The 11,200-nt window shown below is 46.1% G+C and overlaps 1 protein-coding gene across 1 annotated transcript; it reads right to left on the reverse strand.

Annotated features, from left to right (window-relative positions):
- Window positions 1-249: 249 nt before the first annotated feature.
- Window positions 250-5,057, reverse strand: ESX1 (ESX homeobox 1). The gene is made up of 4 exons (XM_011968257.1): window positions 4,893-5,057; window positions 4,277-4,700; window positions 2,826-2,871; window positions 250-957 (listed from the first exon to the last, which is right to left on the reverse strand). The coding sequence occupies exons 1-4, from the start codon at window positions 4,972-4,974 to the stop codon at window positions 433-435; spliced, it is 1,077 nt and encodes a 358-aa protein (XP_011823647.1). The 5' UTR covers window positions 4,975-5,057; the 3' UTR covers window positions 250-432.
- Between the last annotated feature and the right edge of the window lie 6,143 nt (window positions 5,058-11,200).

Below are 11,200 nucleotides of genomic sequence, written 5' to 3' on the forward strand. Positions count from 1 at the left end.
TATGTTCCCAGTGGGGCAGGGTGGAGGGTTGAGGATGGGGTAGGGGGAAATGTGGAAGGAAAATGTATGGGTCAATGTAAATCCATCACGGACACTTGGCAAGCTCTGTGATGTGCAGGACATACTGATGGTGACTCAGGGATATTACCTGATGAGGCCTCTTCACCATTCTACTCAAATTGCATTCCCTTAGCAATTCCCATCCGTATTCTACTGACCCCAATTGGCATCCAAAACCAACGTACTGGTAAGTCACATCTTTATTGAAAATACTACCAACATGTGGCCTACAAAAATAACAGGGCATTCGTCAACTTTGTTCATCTATCCATTTCATTTAACAAGTATCTAACGAATTACTTGATGCTGTGCTGTGCACAATTTCTATCTGGCAGGAAAGAACTTTGGAAAAACTGTCATGAAGACCTTACTTTAGAAAAAGGGACCTGCATAATAACTATTGATGACAGGGGCCCATGTGATGCGTACAGGAGCCAGGCCAATACGAGGCACAAGTGGCCTGGGTGGCATAGGTGCCATAGGTGGCCTGGGTGGCACAGGTGCCATGGGTGGCCTGGGTGGCATAGGCACCATGCGTGGCCCGGGTGGCACAGGTGCCATGGGTGGCCTGGGTGGCATACGCACCATGGGTGGCCTGGGTTGCATAGGGACCACGGGTGGCCTGGGTGGCACAGGTGCCATGGGTGGCCCGGGTGGCATAGGTGCCATGGGTGGCCTGGGTTGCATAGGGACCATGGGTGGCCTGGGTGGCACAGGTGGTCTTGGTAGTTGTGGTACCACATGAACACACAAAGCAGGATCCAGAGAAGGAGTGGCATTATAGGGGCCACCCAAGAACATCTCCGCAGGGCGGGCCAGGGCGGCGGCAGCAATGTTTCTCAACATGAGCACCCTCTGATTTCGTTTCCACTTGGCTCTTCTGTTCTGAAACCAAACCTTCAGAGGGGAAAAATGAATTGGTTTAGTATTTTGAACAGCTAACGTCATAATAGAAAAAAACATGACATGCAATTCTATATGCCATTGAGACTTTAAACTGCAACAGGTGAAGCTATTTTCTTATTGATGAAATATCTTAGAGGAGTGAGGGAGGGGCGGGCTCAGATGTGCTAGTGGTCACCCCTGCTTAAACATAACCGAAGCCAACAGAGGGCAAATTTTGGTATGGGCCCATATTGGGTCTGTATTCTCAATACTGATTTCATAAAATAAGTATACTATATTTGCAAAGAAAAGGAGGGGAGTGTCTATTAAAAGTGTCTTTAGGGAAATTCATGCTGTAGAATTTGGAAATAGATGAGAATATTGTCTTTTTTCCTTCTTTGTATTTTCTGGCTCTTTCTTCCTTCAGAAATCCATTGAGAGGCCTATGTAAACCCTGGGAGGGAAAAAAAGCAGGTCAACAAACCTTTTTTCTTTTCCTCTGAGTTTACCTTGCTTCCCTGAGAAGGCAGAGGATACGTCATCCCAACCTGAGGCTAGGCCTGTGGCACATCAGGACTCCAGCATTCAGTGGTCTGCTTTTCCAGACATCACACCCACAGGCGTGCAGTGCATTTCCATCACTGCACTCACACACACACCCTGAGGCAAAGCCAATAAGCCCATTCTAACTTTTTTTTTTTTTTTTTTTGCAAATACTTCCTTGATGCAGCTATGGTCTTCTGTAATTTTAAACAGTCAACTTTTGATCTCGTGACCTGCAAAATTAGTCGTTACTGCCTGAGTAAATGAAAAGGTATTTTAAATCAACACAGGTAAGAATCTTGCCTGAATTGAGACATCCCCCCAATCAATCAAATTCCAGAAAACCCACCTTTTCAAAATAATACCACCAAAAAGAATAAAACATCTAAGATATTTTTTCTAAGGTGTTTACAAAAAGTGAACAATCTCTTATGCATTTGGTAGTTTCATAAAGTTGAATTTCTGTGACATCTGCAATGCATGTGTTTGACTGCATACAATTCTTCTCTAAGCTTTCCATCCTTCTTAGGTAAGGGGACTTTATTCAAATTCTTCTTTCTTTTTCTTTGTTTCATTTTTTAAAGACAGTTTTCCAAAGCTTACGAATGTTTCCCCCTTTACCACTTAACTGCAATACGTTAGCAATGTTTTCAGGCTGACATCAAAATCTTCCAAAAAAATTAAAACTTAGGTCCGCCACTCTCTACTTAAGTACTGTGTTCTGTGTGTGAATTACTCCTTCATCCCAATGCCTAAATATAAATTCACTCATTTAGCTAAGTGCTTGTGCTTGGTTTTAAATATTTTAAATAATTTAGTACAGTTGAACTTTCTTATAAAACTCAGTTCTTCTGTACATTAATTTGACTACTTCCAAGGTCAGATTGAGCCCTGAACATGACTCCATATAGAAGTGATCCTTTAGGGAAAACTAACATTCTCCCTAGAGAATACCAGTGTTAGAAGAAGGTTAATCTTATTTATTGGAATATATGTATGTATGTATGTGTATACATGTGCATATATGTGTATGTAAATGTATATATGTACATACACATGTGCATACACTATATGGAAGGAAAGACAGATACAGATAGATATAGGAGAACAGTCATGTTTTTCTTTAGAAAATCATATTTCCTCTGTTAACGAGCAATTTCCATAATCTGAAGTTTACATATCCTATTTTCTACCACCAAAGCCCCTACTGTTCAAAACTTATTTGCCAACCATGGAAAAGACAACAAAAAACACAAACTTGAGAATGTCCAGGACAAAACCTAAAGCATGCTTTAGAATGGCTGTCCTGCCAAATTGCTTTTTCAAGATTTACTGACCTGCACTCTGTCTTCAGTCAAATTCAGGCGTGCTGCAAGTCTTTCTCTTAGGGAAGAAAATTACAAATATTCAGTATTTGGAGTTGTGGATAAAATGAAATATGAATGTGGCTGGGTGCAGTGGCTTACGCCAGTAATCCCAGCACTTTGGGAGGCCGAAGACGGTGCTGAGGTCAGGAGTTCGAGACCAGCCTTGCCAGCATGGTGAAACCCTGTCTCTACTAAAAATACAAAAATTAGCCAGGCATGGTAGTGCATGCCTTTAATCTCAGCTACTCGGGAGGCTGAAGCAGGAGAATCGTTTGAACCCGGGAGGCGGAGGTTGCAGCCAGGAGAGATCACGCCACTGCTCTCCAGCCTGGGCCACAGAGTGAGACTCCGTCTCAAAAAAAAAATATATATATATACATATATATATATATATGTGTATATATATATGTGTGTGTGTGTGTGTGTGTATGAATGTACATTATTTCTATCCCCCACCTCCCAATGCAGTTTTCCCCCACCTCCCAGTGCACCTCCTTAATACGGTTGGGACTCGCTTTAGGGAAGTTTTTCCCATGAACGACTTTGCTGTTAAATAAGATAGAAAAAGGGAATATATGTAAAAGCGCCCGATGGTTTGTTAGCTGAATATGACTCAATTCTTCTGTTTGTGAAACAGCAGACAACAACCCTGGAAATCTTTCCTTGGGAAGTCCGTCCGTGAAAAAAAAAAAATGAAATGCCAAAACACCTTTAAAGCGCTGTATTGAACCACAGTATTTCTGTTTATTGTAAAAGGGAGAGGTCAACTCTCAGGGAGTGAACTCCAAACCACATTGGCCAAGCACGCCCTCGGGAAATTCTTTCTTGCTCTTTGCCGGGCGAAGGCTAAATACAACGAAGCCAGAAAGGTCCCCTAAACCCTACTCTGACCTGTCCAGGTGACCCCCGCCCCCAATTCCAGCCTGGCCAGAAAAGGCCTGCCCCTTCGTACACTACGGGGGCCGGTACGAGGAGGGCTCTGAAGAGGCTAGCGAAGGAAAGGGGTCTCTGGCTACCGAAAGCTCAAAAGTCCGCCTCCCGGTTGTAAAAGTGCGCTCCACGTGGCAGGGCGGTTACTAGAGCGAAAAGAGTGAGGCGCTCGCCACGCGCGCACAAGGTAAATGGCGCTTAAAAACTCAATACTATTTTAATGCAATATTAAAACGTATCAAAATTAATGCAAAAACAACCCATGATGAGCAAACTGCCAAAATTTTAAATAAAGGCGGGATCGGACCCTGCCTCACTCGCTTTACCCTAGTCCCGCCCCAGTCTTTTACATCCTCCGCGCCCCGCCCCCCACATCCCTCAAAAAGCAAGGGCGGAGCCACCGCCCGTGAGCCCCGTACGTGGCTTTTGGCTCGGGAGGAGAGTGAAAGGGTCTCGGGATGAACTGGGCGCCTCCGGGGCAAGCCACTTACCGCGCCACAACGTCGGGGTATTGAGCTTCATCGAAAAAGTTCTCCAGCTCCTGCAGCTGAAACTGGGTGAACGCGGTGCGGCGGCGGCGTTTCCTCTCTGGGGGCTGTGGCCCCTCAGCGGTTTGTGGCCCCTCCGCCGGCTGTGGCCCTTCCACGGTTGCCTGGGGCGGCTCCTCCTGCTCTTGCTTCGGCTCGAGCAGGGGCGGCTCCTCCTGCTGTTGCTCCGGCTCGGGCAGGGGCGGCTCCTCCTGCTGTTGCTCCGGCTCGTGGCCACCGCCACCCTCACGGTCTTGGTCGTCCGAGGGGACGAACCCCACCGTGCCAACGTTGTTTTCTGCTTCTGCTCCGTACTCAGGTTCGGACCGTGCATTCTCCTCGTCCTCTCCTCCCCTTGCCATCAGCGAGGTCACGGTAAGTTTCTCATCTGGGAAGGGAGGAAAGCAAAAGAGAGACCCCAGGGCGTTGGAGCCCACGGCGCGAGGGCTGGAGGAGGCAGGGGACCCGCTATGGAAGAGCAACTGCGACAGCCGCGCAGCGTCCCGTCTGCTCGCCTCTCCCAGGGAAAAATTCCTCTTTTGGAGTTCGCGAAAGCTCCTGTCCCTGTCCAAGCACTAACCATTCACTTCCTCTATGTCCTCGCCGACTGCCAGGCTGCGGTAGCCCATATCACTGTTGGTGTACTCGCGAAGAGACTCCATGCTTCAAGTGCTGTCGATAAAGCCGTGCACTTCTGCAGACTCTGCGCGGGCTCCGCGGCGATCCCGGGGTTGGAACTGGCTCTGGGACCAATGGCTCGGGCGAGCGCTTTTCTGGCGCCGGGACCTCTTTCTGGCGCCGTCTGGCACTTGCGCGCCCTATATAGCGGTACGGTGCCTTCCGCAGGTTCAAAGCGTACGCACACGCGTCGGTTAAACGCCCCCTATTAGCATTCACAGTACATCTAGTTGTGAGTGCGACCCCGTGGGGACGCATTCGTGTCCAGGGCGTACAAAAAATAGGGCGAGCGTGCGCAAGCATGGTGCAGGTAGTGAGCATGCTGTGCGGGGAACAGTAGCTCCAAGTTGCCGCTTAACTAACTACTTCCAACTTGAGCGGAGACCGGGATTGGAAAAAGCGACTGGGTTGTGAAAGCCGATTTGGGGGCGAGGGGGTGGGTTGAGACCTCACACTAGCTTGTGGAGAGGTATTTTGGCAGTGTTCCTCCGCCCAACCCTCTTTACCTCGCAGCACTTGGGTGGAGCAATGCCCTTTGCTTCCCCCACGGAAAAGACCCAGAGATGGCGTTGAAGAAAGCGCGGAGCGTTCAGCAGCCCAAACATGCAAAAGTGAACTTGTTAGTCTACCATGCAGTTGGGTTCTGAGAACGACTCTCCCCTACTAGAAATTGGTGACAAATGGATAGGACTATCTAGTTCTGTACAGTTCGCGCCAAAGTCAGGATAGTGATAAGGTGCAATGATTGGCTAGAAGGCTGCTTGCTCTGGATTTTTGAATTCAGAACCCACCGTGCATTCCGGGAGCGGGAATTTGGGGCTGAGTTTGAAGAGCAGTCCGCTGCTCAGGTGCACGCTGCAAGAAACCCAACGTGCTTTTTGAGAAAGCTCCAAAGACTTAAGATTTTCAGTAATGAACTTATGTCAGAGTGCAAGTATAGAAATCTGCTAAGTGCATAGTGCATCCAAGAATGCTTACACTACAGGGGCCCCGTCTTTTGATGCGCGGTACTTGCAACGTCTGCTGTGCTAGGTTGCTGTGCTTCTTATTGCAGCGCACTTTGCAGAAGCCCATTCTGCAGGCTCCTAAAGCGCGCGTATTCCCCGGGCTTGTGCTGTGGACCTGGGAGAGTTCCCGCCTTCCCCACTACCCGTTCTTCCTCCTCCCCCCTCCGCTTTTCTGGAACTGTCTTCCTGAATTCTTGCTCCCCAGTGATGTATCACATTTAAAAGGCCGGGCTATGATTGAAGGCTATATGGTTCTCCCTCCAATAAGTGTTTGCAGGTTCCCCAGGACGTGTTAATATCCGTAATATTATAAAAATAGCTCTGTAGACTGTTACTAGGGAGGCTGAGGTGGAAGGATCGCTTGAGCCCGGGACGTCAAGGCTGCAGTGAGCCATGATCAGGATACTGCACTCCAGCCTGGACGACAGTAGACCCTGTCTCAAAAAATAAAAATAATTAAAATAAAAATTTTTAAAAACCTGCTAATAATGGGCCCTATGCTTGGCACTGTACATGATTTATCTTACTTTCACCTTGATAACCACCATTATCATCCCCCATTTTTTTAAAAAATACAGAAGACTGGGCCCCAAAGAGCCAGGCAACTTGCCATTGGCAATACATGCCAGTTTTAACTACAAAATGTGTGCACTTTTCACTATATTATGGCTGTCTTAATTCAAACGAGTAAATAATAGTGGGATTTCAGGTAAGAGTAGGAGGAGGTGGCGTTTGGGGGAGACATAACCTTTACAATTCCTGGGTGTGAGGGGTCTTCTCCTTCTTTTGCACACTAGTTCAGGCCTCTTCCCCTTGCTCCAGGGCCTCGGCTGGATGTCCCTAAACCACAGGGTTGGGATCCAGCACTTCTGGGTTCCCCCAGCCCACCACTTCACGTTTGCTCAATACGGAGAGGATATTAACAGGACAGGATACTGCATGCATTAGTTGCTGAGCTGGTGTCTGGAAGACCTGGTCAGGAGGGAGAGGTAATGAGGCTCACCCTCACTCTCACCCTCATGTCGGGGCCACATTATGACTTTCGTGGGTCCTAGGTATTTTTGCCTTCCTGGGCCCCTTCCTCCATTAAGAAAAAAAACTATATTTTACAGCTGTGTTGGTATAAGGATGAATATAATTTGGGATGGATTATATTAATTTTTTCTTATGATTTTAAAAGAAATTAAGATCTTTTCTTTTCTTTTCTTTTCCTGAGACAGAGTCTCGGTCTGTCGCCCAGGCTGGAGTGCAGTGATGCCCTCAGGGCTCAGGGCAGCTTTTATCTCCCCCGCTCAAGCGATCCTCCCAAATAGCTTGTACTACAGGCGCGCCGGACACTGCTCTCGGCAAATTTTTTTGCTGTTGTTTTTAGTAGAGACGAGCTCTCTCTATGTAGTTCAGGCTGGTCTCTAACGCCTGGGCTCAAGCGGTCCTGCCTCCTTGGCCTCCCAAAGTGCTGGGATTACAGGCGTGAGCCACCGCGCCCAGTCAGTTAAGACATTTTCACAGTCCCCTAAAAGTGCGATGGGCCTAGGGCACTTCGACTACAGTGTCTAATTAATAACTCCTCCTGCCTCATATTCACTTGCAAAAAGATTTCAAGGGTTACAACCCTACAGCCTTTCTGATTTTAAGCAAGACATTTCCTCCTAAGGCTGGCTCCTGCTGAGTCTGCAGGCCTTCTTCTCTTTGGGCTCCATACCTGGCGAACAATTTTTGCCTGGGGTGTTATATCACACAAGAAATCCGTACAGGGTTTAATCAAGGTGTGCAGTAGCCTACCTAGTATAATTGGTAACAGTATGGGTGTGTTCTGTCACATCTTAGATTTCCACGGTTTACCAATGTTTTCTAAACCTCAGTCATTCAAGTGTCCGTTTGCAAGTTTTGTCGTATCTGGGTACCAGAGAGGACGATATTTACTTAACACGCTTACTTAAATTGATTTACTTTTTGAAAACCTTAAATACCTAATTAAATCTCATCCTAGGCAAAAATAGCTATGAATTCAAGATTTATGAACGCCAGATTTACATATACCAGATTTATGTCAAGCACAGCAATAGTTGAGAAGCAGGGACCCTGAAGCCAGACTGCTCGCTTTGCTTGCCGTTTGCTAAATAAGTAACTTGGTGGGTTGCATAATCTCCTTGTGCCTTAGTTTTCTCATCTGTAAAATGGGAATAATGGAAAGCACCTACTTCATGGAATTGTTGTGAGGATTAATTGAAATGATAATAGCTAACACTTAGCTAATTCTTACTATTCGATATATACTGTTAATATGTACAAAGCGCTGTTCAAAGTAAGATTAAATATTAACACATTTAACCCTCATAACCTTATGGAGGTAAATACTCTTATCCACATTTTACAGATGATGTTATTGAGTCGCAGAGAGGTTAATTTACCTAAAGGCATGCAGCTTGTAAGTAATGAACCTTGGATTTGAGCTAGCTTCTTAGAATGATGCTTTGTAGAGAGAACATGCTGTGGAATGGTAACTACTATGATTTTTAAAATTAAGTGTGCTATTCAGTGATTTCTAGTATAGTCACAGTGCTGTGCAACCATCACAATTATCTAATTTCAGAACGTTTTTAACACCCTATAAAGAAAGCCTGTAACCAATACCAGTCATTCCTCATTCTCTCCCTCTCTGTGGGCCCTGGTAACCAGTAATGTACTAGCTCTATGGATTTTCCTATTCTGGATATTTCATGTAAGTGGAATCATACAGTATGTGTCCAATTATGTCTGGTTTCTTTCACTTAGCATAGTGTTTTTGAGGTTCATTCATATTGTAGCATGTGTCAGCACTTCACTCCTTTTTATGTCTGAATAAAAATCCACTGTATAAGCTGTACCACATTTTGGTTATAGATCCATCAATTGATGGGCATTTGTGTTGTTTTCACCTTTTGATGATGGTGAGTAGTGCTGCTATGAGCATTCATGTACAAGTTTTGTTTGAATACCTGTTTTTCAATCTTTTGAGCATATACCTAGGAGCAAAAGGGCCGAATCATATGGAAATTCTATGTTGAACTTTCTGAGGAACTACTACATTGTTTTCCACAGCAGCTGTACCATTTTACGTTCCCACCAGCAGTACAGGAGGTTTACAATTTCTTCACATCCTTGCCAACACTTATTTTCCAGGTTTTAGTTTTTATCAAATCCATCCTAGTAGGTATGAAGTGGTGTCTCATTATTGTTTTGATTTGCATTATTCTAATGACTAATGATATTGAGCTATTGAGCTTCTTTTAATCTGCTTATTGGCTTTTTTGTTTGTTTGTTTGTTTGTTTGTTTTGTTTTTGAGACGGAGTCTCACTCTGTCACCCAGGCTGGAATGCAGTGGTGCAATCTCGGCTCACTGCAACTTCCACCTCCCGGGTTCAAGCAATTTTCCTGCCTTAGCCTCCCGAATAGATGGGACTACAGGCATCCACCATCACGCCCAGCTCATTTTTGTATTTTTAGTAGAGACGAGGTTTCACCATGTTAGCCAGGCTGGTCTTGAACTCCTGACCTCAGGTGATCTGCCTGCCTTGGCTTCCCAAAGTGTTGGGATTACAGGCGTGAACCACTGCGCCCGGCCTATTGGCTCTTTTTATATCTGAAGTTGCTGTCCCATACAGAGGCTCAGGGTGCCCTAGGTGTGGCTTTGGCACTACCGCACCGAGATGGCACACCTGCCTGCTTTGCCCTGGCTGAGGGCTAGCTGGCTGATGCAGGCTCTGATGCTTTACAGTAGGGACGTAATATTCAAAATGAAATTTCATGTTAAACTATTCCACTTATGAGAATTCCTTCTGCCAGGCAATATCCTCTTTGTAAATGAACTAATGACAGACCAGAGATTTTTTTTTTTTTTTAATGGAATCTTGCTCTGTCGCCCAGGCTGGAGTGCAGTGGTGTGATCTTGGCTCACTGCAACCTCCACTTCCAGGGTTCAAGCGATTTTTCTGCCTCAGTCTCCCGAGTAGCTGGGACTACAGGCGCACCACTACACCCGGCTAATTTTTGTATTTTTAGTAGAGATGGGGTTTCACCATATTGGCCAGGATGATCTCGAACTACTGACCTCGTGATCTGCCTGCCTCGGCCTCCAAAAGTGCTGGGATTACAGGTGTCAGCCACTGAGCCCGGCCCTAAACCAGAGATCTTTATTCTGGCCTGTAAACTGGGGCAATCTCTAGATGTTTTCTAGAGATCCTTACAGTCAAGAGAACTGTAATATTATGGACGTTTCATGTTCATAGATTACGTTTCTGCTGCAAGTGAGGGTCACCTGTCCCAGGTGTGGTCAGTGGTATGGGTAGGGTAGAGGAGCTCTCTGTTCCTTAAGGTGAGTGGCAGCCCATTCACAGCCCTATGTGCTTTCTGATTCTTTCTTCTGCCTATAAGGGCACTCTGTAGTGAGGGAAATTTTTTCAGTCCTTTGCCCAAAGACCCTACAGTCCACCTCTGATTATTCACCACAACTGGCAGCAAGAGTGGGGTAACTTCTGATGAAACATCAGTGAGGTGATATCTGTTTTTTTGAGGCGGGGTTTTGTTCTTGTTGCCCAGACTAGGGTTCAATGGCGCCATCGTAGTTCACTGCAACCTCTGCCTCCCAGGTTCAAGTGATTCTCCTGCCTCAGCTTCCCAAGTAGCTGGGATTATAGGTGCCCGCTACCACGCCCAGCTAACTTTTTGTATTTTTAATAGAGATGGGTTTCGCCATGTTGGTCAAGCTGGTCTCGAACTCCTGACCTCAGGAGATCCACCCTCCTTGGCCTCCCAAAGTGCTGGGATTACAGGTGTGAGCCACTGCATCCAGCCATGTTATATCTTTTTATTCAATGCCAAGAATAAATTATTCGTGCAGAAGCCAACACTATGGCTTTTAAAAAAACTGGTATTACTTCTTAAAGATGTAAGCGGCACATGGAGGCTTCTTATACCCACCTTTGGGAGAACCACAGTTCTCTGTTTCCTTCAGACTCTTTTTATTTTTTTTCCAAACAAGGTCTTGCTCGGTCACCCAGGCTGGAGTGCAGTGACACTATCATGACTCACTGCAGCCTCTCCCTCCTGGGCTCAAGCGATCCTCCCACTTCAGCCTCCTGAGTTGCTGGGACTACAGGTGCGCGTCACCATGGCTGGCTAATTTTTTGTGTATGTATATATATATGTGTGTGTGTGTGTGTG

The sequence above is a fragment of the Mandrillus leucophaeus genome, unplaced genomic scaffold (genome assembly GCF_000951045.1).
Source record: "Mandrillus leucophaeus isolate KB7577 unplaced genomic scaffold, Mleu.le_1.0 Scaffold834, whole genome shotgun sequence".
NCBI classification, from domain to species: Eukaryota; Metazoa; Chordata; class Mammalia; order Primates; family Cercopithecidae; genus Mandrillus; species Mandrillus leucophaeus.